The sequence below is a fragment of the Mirounga angustirostris genome, unplaced genomic scaffold (assembly GCF_029215605.1).
Source record: "Mirounga angustirostris isolate CCGP_5_RB_7025 unplaced genomic scaffold, mMirAng1.0.hap1 SCAF_11, whole genome shotgun sequence".
NCBI lineage: Eukaryota > Metazoa > Chordata > Mammalia > Carnivora > Phocidae > Mirounga > Mirounga angustirostris.
In genome coordinates, this window is record NW_026991719.1 from 1,106,465 (window position 1) to 1,125,977 (window position 19,513).

The 19,513-nt window shown below is 49.0% G+C and overlaps 1 protein-coding gene across 1 annotated transcript; it reads left to right on the forward strand.

The window, feature by feature from the left end:
- Positions 1 to 818: 818 nt before the first annotated feature.
- On the forward strand, positions 819 to 18,485 carry ASMT (acetylserotonin O-methyltransferase). Its single transcript, XM_045884878.3, has 8 exons — positions 819 to 4,191; positions 9,378 to 9,552; positions 10,996 to 11,125; positions 13,421 to 13,489; positions 14,046 to 14,164; positions 15,481 to 15,621; positions 17,673 to 17,795; positions 18,274 to 18,485. Exons 1-8 carry the CDS (start codon positions 4,123 to 4,125, stop codon positions 18,483 to 18,485), a joined length of 1,038 nt encoding a protein of 345 aa, XP_045740834.1. The 5' UTR covers positions 819 to 4,122.
- The last annotated feature ends 1,028 nt before the right edge of the window (positions 18,486 to 19,513 follow it).

Here is a 19,513-nt window from a genome sequence, read left to right on the forward strand (position 1 = left end):
AAACAGGTGGGTCTGCATCACTTCAATATCCTTCGTGGCTGTCAGGCCGGCCTGGCGGTGTTCATCGTCTCCACACATTCGTGCTTCTGTCTGTGCGATCGATTTTCACCACGTGACCGGCTGTCTGTGAGGGAAGCAGGGGGCTGCTCCCCCAGCTCCGCATGCTCAGAAGTGCGGGAGGCACTGGGGTCACCTGGTCTACCCTGCATGGGTGTGTCCTCATCCCCTATGGACATGGGGACCCCAGGATACAGGCAGGTGGACCATGCTGCAGACAGAGCGTCAGGCGGTGTGTTCTGATCAAGCCCGTCGGTGTGCTCATTGGAAGCCCGTTCCATTTTCTCGTTTGTAGGTTTCCATGGATGCTTTTCTCCTTAGCAATAGCCTCCATGGGGGAGGCCATGCATGTGTGAAGGCAAGGGGTGTATGATAAATCGCTGAGTTTTCCCTTCACATTTCCTGGGAACCTCAAACTGTTGTTAAGAGAAAGTCTTGGGATGCCTGGGTGGCTCAGTCGGTTGAGCATCCGACTCTTGGTTTCGGCTCAGTTCCTGATCTCAGGGTCACGAGATTGTGACATTGAGCCCCGTGTTGGGCCCCACCGTCAGCGGGGAGTCTGCTTGAAGATTCTCTCCTTCTGCCGCTCCCCCCAATATGCACACTCGTGCTGTCTCTCAAAATAAATAAATCCTTAAAAAAATAAAAATAAAGTCTTTCAAAAAATACCTTTATTGAGATACAGTGCGCATACCATACGTCCACACATGAGAAGGGTACAATGCCGCGTCTTCGGGTATAGTCACATGCATAACCATCACCACGCAGAAACCTGAGAACGTTTTTGCCTCCCCCCAAAAGAAACCCATTAGCTGGATTCGTTTTTGAACAACTGCTGTCCGCGCAAATCCTTTTCTGTTTTCCGCCCAGTGGGAATTGCTTCTGTCAAGATGGCATCTTACTTCTTCTGGCAAGAAACGAGGACTGTTCAGGGGTTGGTGGGCCAACACGGATGCCATGCCAGTGGTTGGCGATGTACAAAGGGATAGCCGCTGTCCATTTCCAGCCGCTCTAACATTGGAGTCCTTTGTTTGCTCGTGTTCAGGACTCCGCTTCTGAAAGGGGAGGACGTCAGCACTGACCTTGAATTTTAAGCATTAGTCTTTAGCCCTTCTCAGCCCTCAATCTCATTAGTAAAGTAATCGCCTTAACAGAAGATCCCGGGGAGATCCTACCTACTGGGATGGGGTGTCCTGTCTGAGAAGCGCTACTTGCACTTTAATCAAACAAATGCGAGCCTTGGCAGATCATTTTGTTCCTCCTGTGAGCCCCCTCCCGCACCCAAGGGTCGTTCGCCATCTTACCTCTAGCTTCTGTGCAAGCACATCTCAGTCTCTGTCGTATTGCACGTCGCCCACCCAACCACAGGACAAGCCCAGCTTCTTGCCACGATGGCATTGAGTGCACCCTTGGAGTCTTCCCTGCACCCCCAGACAGGCGATGCTGCCCCCAAAATGGGGCATGGGCTAGGCGTGGTGAGCTGATGCTGAGCTCAGGCTTGCAGGGGTGTGGGGAGGAGGAAGGCTGAGGCCGCAGGACGGCCTCTAGCTGCCATCTGGGCTTTGCTTGTAAAGTCAAGCATCAGAAAGGTCACGAGAGACACGTGAGGCAATTCCAGGCAGTGCCAGGCCATGGCTCAGGCAAGGAAGAGGCAGGACAAACAAAAACTGAAAATGAGTTGATGAGAGTAGATTCAGGTATGTGATCTTTTAATGTAAATATCAAATGGGGTTTCGCATGGCTTATCAAGTAAATTGTGCAATTTCCGCTTTTTGAAAGACTGCCTTTATGTCTCCAAAACAAAGCCAGTTGGACCGGAACTTCAAATCTATTAAGCCATAGGACAGGTACCCGGCCAAGCGGTAGCAGAACGCAGGCATGTAATAAAAGTCAAAATAAATGAGTAAGATACATAAGTAGATAAGTAAGTACATAAATACGTGAGTAATCACAAGAGACATAGGTAGATCAAAGATGGCTGCAAGCCTACCCAGTGTCGGTTTTCCTCCTCTCCCTTACTCTTCGAATTAGAAAGGAAGAAGCCGAGTTTTAATTATATGTGGGCATTTTAATTACCCACACGGAAATCACAAGACACCTGGAAGTGTCGGCTTACTCATTGAGATTGCAGGACATAGAACGGTGTACAAGAGTCCGCGGCGTCTCTACACGTCAGCAGTGAGTCCTTAGAAGGTGTCCCACTACAGATGCCAGCATCCAGAAGAGTGGAGCAATGGCTCACATCCATGCATGGAATCTTGTAGGGCTGGGCTGTCCATTCAGGGTCATCCATCGAAATACCAGGGAGATTTTTCAGTGAACTAAAGTTGTCCCCCCCATCCCTCACCCGGCGCCCCTCGGTGCTGCCACTGTGCTTGCTACCCGCCAGGACATCCCCAGGATGCACGGATGCCCCCCGTCTCCACCTGTCTGCATGAAGCCTCCTGGATTTACATCTCTGGCCTGGAAATCTTGGCTCTGGGATGATAATGTTCCCTGCACAAAATCGCTTGCTTTAATAGACAACAGCCGCATGTGACTCCCAAGGGGCAGTGCCTGGGTGGCACAGGGGCTCCTGTCGGGTGAGCTCCGCGGGGAGGGGAGGTCTAGCTCGATGGTCCTGGAGGGAGGGGAGTGGGGACAGGCTGTTGCTCTTCTCTTCTCTCTCTGGGAGCCCATTGCCTGTGTGTGGCCTCCGCCGTCTGTCACCTTAGCTATTGCTGATGTCCCAAGCACAGACAGACAGCATGCAGAGGAGAAAAGGAATCATGTGGCCTTGTTTTAGAGGTCACTTTTGAGTGACACCCCTCACTAAAGTCCCTACCGCACATTTTTAGCTGTGGCAAGACATGCGATTGAAAGTAGTTTCAGAGTCCAAATCCATGGAATGGTTTCAGGGGCATTTGCTGGCTGTGGAAACAAAGAAGGACATGCCTTCAGACAGTGTTTTAAAGATCCTGAGCCCTGGATGACAGCTGAGCTCACCCCCTGTCTACTGTGGGTTAAATGGTGGCCCCCCAAAAGATATGTCCATGTCTTAACCCCTGCAACCTCAGGCTGGGAACTCATTCAGAAATAGGGTCTTTGCAAGTGTGAGTAACTGAAGGATCTGAGATGAGCTCATCCTGGACGAGGGTGGCCCTAAATCCAATGACAGGTGTGCTTACAAGACACAGAGGAGGACACACAGAGGCAAAGCCACACGAAGACCAAGGCAGAGATGGGAAGGATGCGGCCAATAGCCCAGGGATGCCTGGAGCCTCAGGAGCTGGAAAAGGCAGGAAGGACCCTCCCCAGGAACCTCAGGAGAGAACATAGCTCTGTCCCACCTGGATCTCAGCAGCCCTGCCCTGCCTGGATCTCAGACTTCTAAAAGGTCTCCAGAGCTGGGACAGGATAATTCCCTTGGTTTAGGCATATGGGCTTTTTTTTTTTAAAGATTTATTTATTTGAGAGAGCGAGAATGAGAGAGAGAGAGAGTACATGAGAGGGGGGAGGGTCCGAGGGAGAAGCAGGCTCCTCGCTGAGCAGGGAGCCTGATGCGGGACTCGATCCCAGGACTCCGGGATCATGACCTGAGCCGAAGGCAGTCGCTTAACCAACTGAGCCACCCAGGCGCCCCAGGCATATGGGTTTTGTTATGGCAGCCCTAAAAGATTAATTATGCCCCCTTTGTCTCCCCATGTAAAGGGGACTAGAGACTCTTCAATGCATGACATGAGTAATCGATGCTAGTGATTAGCAAGCATACTGGTTTTGGATGCGTTCCATAGCTGATGGTGTAAGGGAGGGAGGTGACAGATGCAGAGGCTATTTTAGGGCTGTGCGCACAGCAGGGACAGAAGGAGCGAGCAGAAAGCCAGCGAGTACCTTTAAGCTTTGTCATCCCCTTAATAGGGCTAATAGGATTTTCTACAGTGATCGGCCTTTGGCTCACCCTGGGCCTCCAGCAAGGAGCTCTGGCAGCGCCGAGTGGCTGGCCGCCGCACCACTTGCTAACCGACACACACACCCTGCAGCTGGGACAACCAGGGGCTCTCAAGGCCAGCCTGGCGTGGGACAAAGATGACTTGCCCCGAGGAACAGGCATACCGTCTGCTGACTGAATACTCAAATGGGTTCATGGTCTCCCAGGTAGGAGCGTGGGGAGAACATTCCACCGGGCACTCTTGGATGCCGTTGGTGGGAGCTGGGCGAGGGCAATGGGGAGTGACAGCTTAATGGGTACAGAGTGTCCTTTAGGGGTGGGATGTCCTGGAACTATGGGCAGGTGTCCGGGCAGAGGCTTGGGCCCTGGGGTGTGGGGCAACATTTATCAAAAGACAGGGATCGAAATACTGAAAACATTTTGTGATAGGGCAATATAGGAGCTCGTCCATTAACACACTAAAAAGCAAGGTGATGCATTTATACTAGAGGTGAGTCTGGGGGTCCGTCCACAACGTAGCACGCATCAGTATCTCATCCCTTCTTCTGACTGAGCACATATTATCCTGGGTGGAAATGGGAGACACAGGGGCCATGTGGTGTGTATTCCATTTATATGAAACATCCAGAATATGCAAATCCATAGAAACAGAAAGCAGAGTGGTGGTTGCCGGGCACTGGAGAGGGACTGCCAATGGGGACGGGCTCTCCTTTTGGGGGGATGAGAATGTTCTGGAATCAGACAGAGCTGGTGGTTGCACAACGCAGTGAATGTGCCAAACACCCCTGAGTTATTTCGTTTACAGTGGTTAATGCCGAATCTCCTGCTATGCGAATTTTACTTCCATAAAACAGTAGAGGCAAGTTATAATTAGATTTTATATATATTATATATTCCTTCATTTATTTCTTTTGTTAAATTTTTTTCAAAATTTTTTATTTAAATTCAACTTAGTTAACATAGAGTGTATTATTAGTTTCAGGAGTAGAATTTAATGATTCATCAGTTGCATTTCACACTCAGTGCTCATCACATCATGTGACCTCCTTCATGCCCATCACCCAGTTACCCCATTCCCCACCCACCTCCCCTCCAGCAACCCTCAGTTGTTTCCTAGAGTTAACAGTCGCTTATGGTTTGTCTCCCTCTCTGACTTCACCTTATTTTATTTTTCCTTCCCTTCCCTTATGTTCATCTGTTTTGTTTCTTAAATTCCACACAGGAGTGAAATCATACAGTATTTGTCTTTTTCTGACTGACTTCACTTAGCATAATACCCTCTAGTTCCATCCACGTCGTTGCAAATGGTGGGTATTCATCCTTTCTGATGGCTGAGTCGTATTCCATTGTGTATGTGGACCACATCTTCTTTATCCATTTGTCTGTTGAAGGGCATCTCCACTCCTTCCGTAGCTTGGCTATTGTGGACATTGCTGCTATGAACATTGGGGTGCAGGTGTCCCCTCAGATCACCACATTTGTATTTTTGGGGTAAATGCCCAGTAGTGCAATTGCTGAGTCATAGGGTACCTCTATTTTTAACGTCTTGAGGAACCTCCATACTGTTTTCCAGAGTGGCTGCACCAGTTTGCATTAGATTTTATATTTTAAAGCTCCATTGGTGTCAGGGCTGTGGGATGAGGATATTAGCAGTGGGGGGTGGTCTTTGGTGGGACACACACATGCTGTGCTGAAAATCTCTGGGGTCCAGGTGCTGAACATGTCCATGTGGACGGTTGTGTGGATGCAGAGGGCAGGAAAGCATTCACAGCTGCTGTGCAGGGGGACGGTGGACTTCTCTCATGGGATGGTGGGGTTCTCCCCGGCTTTTTGCAGTGAAACTCTAATTTTGAGAACACACAGCTTCACCAGGTAGTGGCTGAGCATCCGCGAGGCAGAGAGATACCCAAGGATGGCAGTCGCTGGGGCGGAGGGTCTGGGGCTGCAAGATTGGGGTGATGTGTGCAGCCAGTCGAGTCCAGACCCACTGGACCATGGTGCCGTGTGCGTCCTGGTTGTATTTCAAGTGCCCTGTGGCAGATAACGTGAGACACGAAGATGTCTTGGCTTTCCTCAGTCACTGACTCACAGGTATCGTAATACTACGGTGCTTTGCGCTTGATTCATAATCGAAGAGGGTGCTGACTTTGGGTGGGGGTCACTGAATACTGAAGCAGAATGTCTTCCCCAACCGAGCTCACGGATCCACCCAGATTCGGTCTGTAGACCCCCAAGGGTTAAGAATTCCTATTGTAGAGCCTTTGAGATACAGAAAAGGAGCATCCTTCTACAAAATAATCATCATAATTTGCTGTGTTTCTGTTGCTTGAAGATGTGACTGACTTGTGCTCGCAAGATGTTTCCTGGCCAGCTGGGGCTGTTTGCTCCTCGCTCACACTGGTGTTGGACGGGTTATAAATCTTGGGAGGAAAATCCCATTCAGTACACGTGATGATATGTTACCTAGTTGTCACGAGTTTAATAGAAGAAGATGGAACACAACCTTCACAGAATAAAACTTAATATGACCTTGACAGAATAATACTTAATACGACCTTGATACAATAAAACCTATTATGACCTTGATAGAAAAAATCTTAATAGGATCTTGATAGAATAAAACGTAGTACAATCTTGATAGAATTATACTTAATACAAACTTGATAGCATAATACTCAATATGACTTTGATACAATAAAACCTAATATGACCTTGATAGAATAAAACTTAATAGGATCTTGATAGAATAATGCTTAATACGACCTTGATAGAATAAAACTTAATATGACCTTGATACAATGACTTAATAAAATATAAATACAGTAGGAGTTCACACAACCTTAGTACAAGATGTCATATAGTCATAACAGGAGTTAATGCAAACTTAGCAGTGTAAGAAATAATACACCTTTAACCGAGTAAGAGTTCATACCGTCTTGATAGAATAAGGCTTGAAATAGCCCGAGTTAAGCAGTTTGTGCACCGTTAATAGAAGAAAAGTTCATACAACATTAGTAGTACGAGATAATACAACCTTCATAGAATAACAAGGAATGGAACCCTAACAAGAGTTGATACAATCTTAATGGAATAAGAGTTTGTGTTCCCCTCACAGAACGCAAAAGGAAACATTAACAAGACTTAATACGAGCTTAATAGAATTTTATAGATGGAGCGTATAGTTAACCTTGATAGAACTTTACTCCAGGGGTTCTCAAACAGGGACTTTGGCCCCCAGGGGGTACTCGGCAAGGTCTGGGGATATTTTTGGTTGTCATGGCCAGGATGGGGGTGCTCCTGGCGTGGGGTGGGTGCAGACCAGGGACAGAGTTGTACACCCTACAGTGCCCAGGACGCCCCACCCCAAAGAGCCATTCAGCCCCAGATGTCAGCTGTGCTGGGGTCTAGAAACCCTGCTTTCATGGAATAAGAGTTAAGAGGACCCTAATCACAGAATAACTGCAAATGCAGTATCACCCCACCCCCCGACCCCCCACCATGGCCGCGTGCGTGTGTGGTGTAGGGCTTTCCGTGTGCTCAGTGAAAAAGCAAACACCAGCCTACTTACTTCCTCACGTAGGATGGAGACGGGTCTTACTTTTATTCACGTTCATGCACGTATGGGACCAGTGCTGATCACCGTGTGGACTGAGTGCTGTGGGATGCACCTGGGCTCCAGGACCATCTGTGCACATGGGATGTGAGTGTGTGCGTCCGTCCTGGCCAATATCACTGAGGTCGCCCCAGCCCTGGCACCACCCATCCAAACACTGTGTGCAGGAGGGGAAAAAAATGCATTGACTTATCCATGTTTTATACTTTATGCATTATTTTCAGGCACGACCTGCCAAGTTCTTTAAACAGATAAATGGAAGAGAATAGGTAACACATTTTAAGACACTGACAGTGTAGGGAACACTGACCTCTGAACAGCAACAACAAAACACAGTATATGTATTTCCTTGTTTGCAAAATTAAAACAACTCAGTCCCTGGCTTTGTGCCCCTAGGTAATGGTTGCTAACAGTGAAGAGGCAAAGACTAGGGTCTTGAAAACTCACGTGGGTTTGCAGGTGGCTGTGCTTGTCCCTGTCCCTTTGCTGGTGTTCTCTTTGAGGACCAGAGGTTTCCTTCAGAGGGTGTTTCTTTGTTAGAATGGTTCCCAGGCTGTTTCTTTTTCAGAGTGATGCTGTTCTGGGCATGATGGGAGGGAGGGGGTTCAGTGAAGAGCTCCTAAAGACAGACGGGATGGGGGGCATGCTGCATACACCCACATGTGCTCAGCCTCCCCCTTTGTGTGCCAGCAAGCCAGTAAATGGCCCTGTGGAACCCTGCATGTACTCGGCAGCTGACCCCAGCCCTGGCCCTCACCATCCCTGGGGACCAACCTGTCCAGTAGATGGCATCACCCTGGACAGCTGGTCAACCCCACAGCACTTGGAGTGGTAGAAACAGGTGCTTCCTGAGTGAACGGGGGAAGCGTATTTCATTTCACGTCATTTCATTTCGTTCCGTTTTGTTTCTTTTCATTTTATTTTATTTTGTTTTATTTGTTATCTGTTTTATTTATTCTATGCTGTTCAAAATATTTGAACATTCATTTAAATTTTATTTAAACATTTTGTTTTACATTTTAAAAATATTAAAAATTTTAATGAGTTCATTTAATTTGAAAATTTTATTTTTTTCTTTAATTTTTTAAAATTAAAAAATTATTTTATTTTAAATAGACATAACATAAATTTTACTATCTCCACCATCTTTATGTGCATGGCTCAGGGGCATTGAGCACATTCACTGTTGGGCAACCACCCCCCTCCATCCGTCTCCAGAACTTCCCATCTTCCCAACTTGAAGCTCTGTCCCCATCAAACACTAATTCCCCATCACTGGCCCTACCATCTACTCTCTGTCCCTGTGGATGGAACTCCTCTACAGACCCCGTATATGTGGAATCACACAGGATTTGTCCTTCCGTGTCTGGCTTATGTCACTCAGCACCATGTCCTCAAGGTCCATCCACGTCATAGCAGGTGCAGAACATCCTTCCTTTTCAAGGCTGCGTCATATTCCACTGTGTGCATGGACCATACTTTGCTCATCCATTTGTCCGTTGGTGCATGCTTGGTTCTTAAATGTTTTGGGTACTGTAGATAATGCATCAGTGAACATGGGTAGTACACCCATGTATCTCTTCCAGTCTCCACTTTCAGTTCTTTTGGGTCCATATGCGGAAGTGGAATTTCTGGTTTCTATGGCCATTCTATGTTCGATTTTTTAAGGAACTGCCATAGCGTTTTCCATAGCAGTGCAGTGTCCCCCGAAAACGCACCCCGGCTCCCCATGGTGAGTACGGTTCCTAGGACACTCAAAGCTGGCCCCTTGTTTCCGAGGTTCTGTTTGCCGCCTGTGAGCTGGGCGTGTTTGACCTTCTGGCTGAGGCCCCAGAGCCCCTGGGCGCGGCAGCCGTGGCTGCACGGCTGGGCACCAGCTCCTGTGGGACAGAGCTCCTGCTGGACACCTGTGTGTCCCTGAAGCTGCTTCAGGTGCAAACAAGGAGGGGAAAAGGTAAGCATGTAGACATTATGTAAGTGAATGGGCATGGCTGGGTGTCAATAAAACTTTATTTACAAAGACAAGCGGTGGGCCAGGTTTAGCACCCAGGCTGTACTTAGCTGTCCTCATTCCAGAGAGGTCTCCACATGCTGGTGTGCACGTTGGTACCCTCATGAAGTATCCAATGAGCAAGGAAAAATGGGGAAAAACATCACATGGGCGTACTTCTCAATCAAACTAAATTTATCCAGCTAAAGGGTTGCCATTCCTTATATTACATTCTTGTTTTGGTGTTGAAATGGCTTTTCTCTTATGGAATATGGTGGTGGTAGGTTTTTTTGGTTTTTTTTTTATGTCCTTACTTTGCAAAATTCAAAGTGTCAACTCTATGTCACTCATTCTGACCACTTTTAGAATTGTAGATTCATGAAATTGCAAATGTAGAGAGCATTGCTTGAGCCAGAGCACATGAGAACAGGAGTGCTGGCCTGGCTGTGGCAGCCGTGGTCAGTGGCCTTTGTGCTTGTGGTATCGAGTCATGCACCAGTTGGGGTTCTGGGGTGCAAATACCAGTGATGGGTTAACTTGAGCATCCTGTGGGGGTTGACAGCTCTCAGGTACCCGGGCGTGGAGATCAAGCAGGTACGAGGGTGCAAGCTATCTGCAACCACCACCAGCCACTCCCTGAGAACAGTTTTTGCACATCACACGTACTGGGGTGGCTGACACTGAGCTTGCACCCCCGGGAGGACACCTCGGTCAGGAGACATTGGGTGCAGGGGGATGCTACTGGAGGTGGCTTCTGGCACAATTATCAGTTGTCATTTGACCCTGGGGCATTTGGTTGGTGCCAACACCCAGCTGGGGACCACCCCATGCAAAACAGCGGGCGCTCCGTGGGAAGCAGGTCCCCAGGAGAGGAGACAGGGAGGTAGGCTCAGGCATGGGACTGGCCATTTGCAGATGCTGCAGGATGGGGTAGCTCACAGCGGGGCATCTGCTCAGAGAGCAACCAGGGCTGTTGTGGGCCTGGGTCTGCACATCCTCCCCAGGGCTTTGTTAAAATGATGACATTCGCCCGGGGTTGGCTGCCTACTGCTTGGCTGAGCGTGGCAGAAAGGCAACCCCTGCTCCATCAACGTGATTCCAGTTTTGGAGTCGTTGTATCACCAGTAGAGTGTATATCCAAATCAGGTGTTATTTTAAAGCCCAGGGATTGTATTACAGGGTCCCCATCGGCTCACTTGCCCTTCCCACCTGCTGCACCACACTTTCCAACGGGATTTGCCAAAACAGAATAGAGCAGGTGCATGGGCCCCCAGCTGTGGCTGCAGGCCTTTTGATGCCCCTAGGCGAGAATCCGCTTTCAGCCCTGATATTGCCGATGCTCGCACCAGCAATGGCAAGGACTTGGAATCTCACTTAGCCTTTTTTGTTCTCTCTGTTTGTTTTCAGCTTTGTATCAAAACACAGAGCTCTCCAGCACCTACCTGGTCAGGGCCAGTCCCAAGTGCCAGGGCAACATGCTGCGGTACCTGGCCAGGACGACATATCTGTGCTGGGGCCACCTGGCCCAGGCCGTGAGGTGGGCATGGCCTTGATGGCATGGACTGTGCGCCAGGGCTCCCTGGGGGCTGGTTTCAGGGGGTCTCTGCAGCTGAAGTGCCAGGTTCCTTGTAGAATCAAACACGACCCCGCTAGGTGTGGAAATCCTGAGCAGATGTGAGAAACCCCCTTAGTCCTGGCTGAAGGAATTCACGAAGTGCAAATCTGCTCAGTTAAGAGTCCTTGTGCTTTAGTGGTTTCCAGGGAAAGGGCCTGGGCTGAGGAGGCAAAGCGGGGAAGATGGCATACAAGATACTGCCCGAATTATGATGGTTGTGTGCTCCACATCTGCTCTTGCACTCTGCGCTGTGGGTGTCTGGGGCTGGATGACTCTCTGAGGTGGGGCGTCCTGGGCTCTGCAGGGTGTGGAGCAGCGCCTCTGGTTCCTCCCACCAGGTGCCAGTACAATCTCCCCAGTCGTGATAATAAAAAGATGTCCCTAGACATTGACAAGTGCCTCTTGGAGGCAGAATCACCTGCAATTGGAAACCAGTGACATAGATGTATGGATACATAGATGGGCAGGTAGATACATATAGGGATGGATGGATGATCATATAGGGATGGCTAGATGGGTGGATGGGTGATGAATGGATGGTTGGATGGATGGATAGGTGGATGGACGGATGGATGGATAGATGATTGATAGATATAAGGATGGATGGATGGATGGATATATATGATGGATGAATAGATAGATACATAGATAGATATAGGGATGGATGATAATATAGAGATGGCTAGATGGGTGGATGGATGATGGAAGAATGGATGGACAGGTGGATGGATGGATGGATGGATGGATAGATGATAGATATAGGGATGGATGGATGGATAGATATGATGGATGGATAGATAGATACATAGATAGATATAGGGATGGATGGATGATAACATAGGGATGGCTAGATGGGTGAATGGATGGATGGTTGGATGATTGATAGATATAGGGATGGATGGATGGATAGATAGATAGCTATAAGGATGGATGGATGATAGTATAGGGATGGTTAGATGGGTGGATGGATGAATGGATTGGTGGATGGATGGATGGATGAAGGGATGATTGATAGATATAGGGATGGGTGGATGGATAGATAGATATGATGGATGGATGGATGGATGGATGGATGGATGGATGGATAGATGATAGATAGATAGATAGATAGATAGATAGATAGATAGATATGATGGATGGATGGATAGATAGATAGAGGGATGGATGAATGATAATATAGGGATGATAGATGGGTAGATGTATGCATGGATGGTTTGATGGGTGGACAGGTGGATGGATGGATGGATGAATGGATAATTGATAGATATAGGGTTGGATGGATGGATAGATAGATATGATGGATGGATAAATAGATATATATAGATAGATATGATGGATAGATAGATGATAGATAAATAGATAGATGATAATATAGGGATGGCTAGATGGGTGGATGGATGCATAGATGGTTTGATGGATAGACAGGTGGATAGATGGATGGATGAATGGATGATTGATAGATATATGGATGATGGATGATAGATAGATAGACAGATAGATACAAGGATGGATGGATGATTGAATGGACAGGTGGATGGATGGATAGATGGTTGGATGGATGATAGATATAGGGATGGATGATAGATAGATTGATAGATAGATGATAGTTGAATGGATGGACAGGTAGCCAGATGGATGGATGATACATAGATATAGGGATGGATGGATGGATGATAGATAGGTAGATGGATAGGTAGGTAGGTAGATAGATAACAATAGATGGATATTGATGGATAGGTATTGATAGATATTAATAGATAATAGATGAATAGATATTGATAGGTACAGATGGATATTGATAGATATTAATAGACATATGTAAATAATAGATATTGATAAATAGGTATAGAAAGATGTCAGATACTGATAGGTACTGATAATAACACAGCAAGGCTTCTCCTGCCCCCGGATGCCGACTGATGAGTCCTGTGGACATCAGTGTCCCCTGACTGCACGTCATTTTCGAGCTTTCTTCACACTGTTTTTAGAACCCGCTCCTTCCTTGCCCACATGGCAGAGCCAGGCTAGATGCAGCCTGCCTCTCTGAACACGTGTGTGTTCCATCCCAGAAGGGGGTCCAAACATGTGGTGACTGAGTCCTGTCCCCTGCTTGTTCTGTCTGTGACGGGAGGTGAGGATGTGTGACCCCATGTGTGCAGCAGCTGGTGCTCCCTGAACGTGGCAGATCCTGGGTGACCGCGTCCTGCCTGTTTGCAGGGACGGCAAGAACCAGTATCTGGAGGCATTTGGGGTTCCCTCTGACGAGCTCTTCAGTGCCATCTACAGGTAACGCCGAGCGCCCACGTGTGCAGGGTGACGCTTCCTTTCCACACACTCGCTGGGCGGAATACATGGGTCCAAACGGAGCAAAACAGAGGGACGTTGATATTTAAAATTTAAAAAATAAAAAAGATGACAGATTTGTTTGTGTTGGTCAGTGTGCTGAGCAGGCAGGAATCTGTCCTTCCCCCCAAGGCGCTCTACGTGAAGCAACAGTGATGTAGAAAAATGAGGAATGGGTTTTGTTTGGGCCAGAGTTACCCAGGTAGTAGGTCAGCTCTACGCACACACTCGGGGCTGCTGTTGGCGTGGGGTCTGGTACCACAGTCCCCAGGTGGCGATGCCCGATGGCTCGTTGCAGGGTTCCTTGCTGGCCGAGGGCCGGGAAAGGGGAGAAGGACGTGCACGGGGTGTGGAGTTCTCAGGGCTGGTGCCTGAGCTTTGCCCAGTGCCTCCCCTTCCATCCTGTGCTTTGCCCGTTTCCAAGACCCCTGCTCCGGCCACAGCTTCTCCCCTGATTTGGGTATCCACACGATCTTGACGAGCGTGGTTTCACATGCAGATCTGAGGGCGAGCGGCTGCAGATCATGCGAGGTCTGCAGGACATCTGGAGCATCAGCGGGAGGCATGTGCTGGCCGCTTTTGACCTGTCCCCGTTCCCGCTCATCTGCGATATTGGTGGTGAGCATCGGCCCCACGCATGGAGCTGTGTCTTAGGGCTAGGGAGGGAAGACAATGGGGATCCCATTTAGGATCGGAGACAAGGCATCCCGTGGGCGTCCCACAGGCCGTGGGGGTTCCAGCTCCTCCCCAAACATGGCGCACCCTCTGCGGTTCTGACCCCGTGCATTGGGGAGGGACCAAGAATCTCTGCTCCCAGGGACGCGGATGCTGCCGAGGCCCGGGCCACGTGGCTGTAGACATTGGCATTGCTCAGCGTGACAAGGGAGGCTTTAGAGGATGGTGGGGTGCAGCCATCACGGAGCTCCTGGAAAGCAGTTAGCAAAGCCATCGAGTCAACCTTGCCATGCTGCCTTCCCGGGGCAGGCAAAGCGCCGTGTGGGGCTGCAGGGGTCCGCCAGGTTTTCTGGGCTCTGAGGGTCCTGATGCGAACACGGATGAGGAGGATGCCCACGTCTTAAGCATCTCCTGTGGCTGAAGGCTGGGCGTGGCATATCCTAGAGCAGATGCAGGAGTACTGGGTGTTGGTCATCTCTGTCCTAAAGGGTGGAAATGTGGGGTTCGGTGGAGGTGGAGGTGGGGGCAGCCAAGTCTAACCCCTGGTCCCTTTCAAGCAAACGCTCTTGCCCTGACCATCCCATGCTGGTCCCATAGAGGAGGCACGGGGAGCATGAACCCCACTAGATGGGGATTCAGGGGCTCCCAACACCATGTTTGCCTGGGTGCATGTTCTGGGGGTGATGCCAGCCCGATGTGGCCCTCCCGATGTGGGCATGTCTCCATCCTTTGAGCAACACAATGGCTCGCTGGTTTGGGCCAAGCTGCCTGGGATGCAGACAGGCTTCAAGGTGCAGCTAAGGGACCCCCGGTCATTGGTCCCCAGATCTGAGATGCTCAGACCTGTAGCCAACATCAGGGCAATGTCCCCCCACCATCTCGGGCAGTAGGACGCCATGATTGGGAAACTTGATGTGGTTTATTCAAAAGCGGCCCCTATGCCTGGCTCGCTGTGTGACTTTGGGCACATTCCGTGGTCTCTCTGTGCCACAGAATCCTCAGGTAATGGGGCAGTCCCCGCATGGGACGGTTGTGGTGCCCAAGTGCGTGTCTGCCTATGAGTCACGCAGAACGGGGTCATAGTGGTCAACGGGTTGGTCCAGCCAGGAAGATTCGTAGATTCAGGGGCTCATAGGTGATGATGGAGCCATGAAGACCTCCATGGGGGGCAGAACCACATCCCCCATGTGGATGCCCCCTGGGGGTCGATGGTGGGCCAAGGTGCATCTGCTCACACCTTCCTGTCCGTCCACTTCCAGGCTGTTCTGGGGCTCTGGCCAAGGAGTGCACCTCTCTGTACCCTGGGTGTCGGGTCACCGTGTTTGACATCCCTGAGGTGGTACAGATGGCCAAGAAGCACTTCTCATTCCTGGAGGAAGCGCGGATCAGCTTCTGTGAAGGTGGGTTGTTTCCATGGGCTCTGCGTGTGCACGGAGAATCATAGATCCATCCCCCGGGGGCTCAGGTCTGGCCGAGGATGTACCATGGGCATGGCTTCCTCCGCCCTGCAGGCAACCACCCTCAACTTAGAATTATTATTGGTGATGCCTGGAAAACGGTGTACAGCTAGATAGTTTTCCTACACTTAGTTCTTTCTTGAGTATTCGGCTGGATTGAAGAGTGTTTCCTCAAAATTTGTGTCCACCCAGAATTTGTGAATGGGGCCTTATTTGGAAACACGGTCTTTGCAGATGTGATGAAGTGGAGGATCTGAGATGAGCTCATCCTGGACCAGGGTGGCTCTAAATCCTCTTACAAGGACAGAGGAGGAGACACACACACAGAGGAGAAGCCACATGGAGACAGAGCCAGAGATGGGAGGGACATGGCCACAAACCCAGGGATGCCTGGAGCCCCAGAAACTGGAACAGGCAGGGAGGACACTCCCTTAGAGCCTCAGAAGGGAGTATGGCCCTGCCCCGCCTGGATCTCAGTGGTCCTGCCCCACCTGGATCTGAGACTTCTGGTCTCCAGAGCTGGGAGGGGATGAATTCCTATGGTTTAAGCCCCAGCTGGTGTTGCTTTTCTTACTCAGCCCCCAGGACATGCATGCAGGTGTCTAAATCCAAAGCACCAGTGGATGACAGTACATGAACTGGGTTCAAGGGAAGCTCAGGGACATTTGCTGACTCAGAAGATCAGGGAGACTCGGCCATTCTGAGGCTCAGATGCTACCGTCATGGCTGGGGTCATGCACCTGTAGGGTTGAATACTGTCTTTATGTAACATTCCCAAACTTTGACCCTCAGGGATATTTTGGGGCCTTAATGTTCATTTTAAAAACATCACATTAAAATATTATATATATATATATAATATTATATATATTTTATAAAAATATAAAATCTTATATTCTAAAATATAAGAAACCTGACCAGGTTTGGGGCCCCTTAAATTTTGCACACATGGAGAGTGTCTGACTCGCCTTACTCCGAACATGGCCTCCGGGAGTCTATCACACGTCTTGGAGAGGATGATCGGATTTATTTACGTTCTTCATCTGGAAAATGGGAGAAATACACCAATGTCAGAGGTTGGGGGTTCAGGCGAGAGAGTGGATTACTTTGTTATTACACAGCTGAGCTGGGCTTTTGGTGTCTCTGCCGTTGCTCACAAAGGGAAAGGTGGTGGAAGCTTCCCGTGTGTTCTTCATCTTGGGGTCTGGATTGTCTCCTTCACCTGCTGCGCACAAACAGATGGCCCACCGAACGTGGCCCTCGGGCCAGAGTTTGCCAGCCCCTGTCTTTTGTCGCTGATGGAAGAAAATCAGTTTGGAGAACTCCCCCTTTGCTCTGCCCTATTTCGTGGGGGCAAATGTCTGTGGGCCCTGGATTTCCTGGGAGCCTCAGAACAGGGCAGAGTGATGGACTGACCAGTGCAGCATCCAATGCATACTCTTCTCGAATTCCTGTGAATTTGTAGAGTTTGGACAACATTCGGCTGCTGGTTGACCCAGCACAGCACAAGGCTATCCAAGATTTCTTCCAAAATTGGTACTTCTTGCAGGAAAAATGTTACGAGAGTTGAGTGTTTGGCACCATGTATGCATGGAGGGTCCTTCTTGGGCATTTTTTTTTTTTTTTTTCCAATCAGGAAAACATGTATCGACTGTTGATTGACTTCAACTCATCAGACAGGAACTGCTGACCGATTGCTTGGGGTCTCCTGAAATCCATGGCTTAGAGAGTCGTTTACTTGCAACCTTAGGAAATAAGATAAAAAGAAAAATCATTTTCCAGATCTGAAGGACAGAAAGGGACGCCAAACACCATTCCGAATTTTCTTGTCTTCACTGAGACTTCCTTTTGTTCAGGGCTAGGTCTTCCTGTCCCAGCTAGGAAGATCTGGGGACAGGTCCACACAGCTAGGTGACTTTTCCATCCTGGGTGCAGGTGTAGTCAACGCGGGATTGAGTAGCAGGCTGACCCCAGGGCACCTGCCTGTGTTATAGGAGATTTCTTTAAAGACCCGCTTCCGGAGGCAGATCTGTACATCCTGGCAAGGATCCTGCATGACTGGACCGATGCGCGGTGCTCACACCTGCTGGCAAGGATCCATCATGCCTGCAAACCAGGTAGGTCATGGGGCCGTGTGTCCACATGCGCTTGTGGTACATTCAGGGTGGGATTGTGCTAGAATCTTCGTTTGGAGGCTAGGTACTGAACGCGCGTGACAGGTAAGCGGGGTCAACTCCCAACTGGCTTCCCTCTGGATAAGTCATTAAAACAAAGCAACATTAGTACCCATTCTGTAACTAATCCCAGGTAAAGTTGCAGAACATGGAAGGCTCCCATGGTGCACACCTTGCTGGGTCGAACCCCCGTGTATGGTTAGGGTAGGGGGCATTTTGTGCACCTGCTCTTCTCACTGTGCAAACTTGGCTGGTGCCCAGGGGGTGTCCTGTGTGCGCCCATTCTACAGATGAGGATGGAAGGCACCCAGGACAGTGGGAGAGATGGATGGGCTGGGGGCTGGGGCAGCCAGCCTGGAAGGTGGAACGGGGTCCTCAGGCTGGCTCGTCCCTTGCTCACAGCCGCCTCTCCCTGTCCCAGGTGGCGGTGTCCTGGTGATCGAAAGCCTCCTGGATGCAGATGGGCGGGGCCCTCTGACCACGCAGCTGTACTCGCTGAACATGCTGGTGCAGACGGAGGGCCGGGAGAGGACCCCTGCCCAGTACCTCGCACTCCTGGCTCCTGCCGGCTTTCAGGACTTCCAGTGTAGGAGAACCGGGGGCATTTACGATGCCATCCTAGCCAGGAGGTAGCTCCCCGAGGGTCTGCAGCGACCGGCCCAACTGAGCACCCTCACAAATGGGGGGTCTCTGTTAGCTTCCTCATTTCTGGGGGGCTGACAAGGGAGTGGGGGGTCTCTGCTGACTGTTGTCAACTGCCCATCACTCTGTGGATTTTGTCTTGTTCTGTTTTATTCTAGTCTATGTCATTCTATTCTATTCTATTCTATTCTATTCCATTCTATTCTATTCCGTTCTTTTCTGTTCCATTCCATTCCATTCTGTTTCATTCTGTTCTATTTTGTTCTACTCTATTATGTTCTTTTAAAAAAGGTTTTATTTATTTATTTGACAGAGAGACTGAGCAAGAGCGAGCACAAGCAGGGGGAATGGCAGAGGGAGAAGGAGAAGCAGGCTCTCTGCTGAGCAGGGAGCCTGATGTGGGACGCAATCCCAGGACCCTGACATCATGACCTGAGTCGAAGGCAGATGCTTAAGTGAATGAGCCACCTAATCTACTCTGTTCTATTCTACTCTATTCTGTTCTACTGTTTTACTCTATTCTATTCTGTTCTACTCTATTCTATTCTATTCTGTTCTATTCTGTTCTACTCTATTCTATTCTATTCTGTTCTACTCTGTTCTATTCTACTCTATTCTATTGTCTGCTATTCTACTCTATTCTGTTCTACTCTACTCTGTTCTGTTCTATTCTGTTCTACTCTATTCTTTCTATTCTATTGTATTCTATTCTACTCTATTCTGTTCTATTCTATTCTATTCTATTCTACTCTGTTCTATTCTACTCTACTCTGTTCTATTCTATTCTACTATGTTGTATTCTACTCTACCCTGTTGTATTCTACTCCATTCTGTTCTACTCTATTCTGTTCTATTCTACTCTACTCTATGCCTATTCTATTCTATTCTATTCTATTCTATTCTATTCTATTCTATTCTATTCTACTCTACTCTATTCTTTATTCTGTTCCATTCCATTTCTATTGTATTCTATTTATCCCATTCTATTCCATTTTCCAGCTTTCTGGCAGTATAATTGA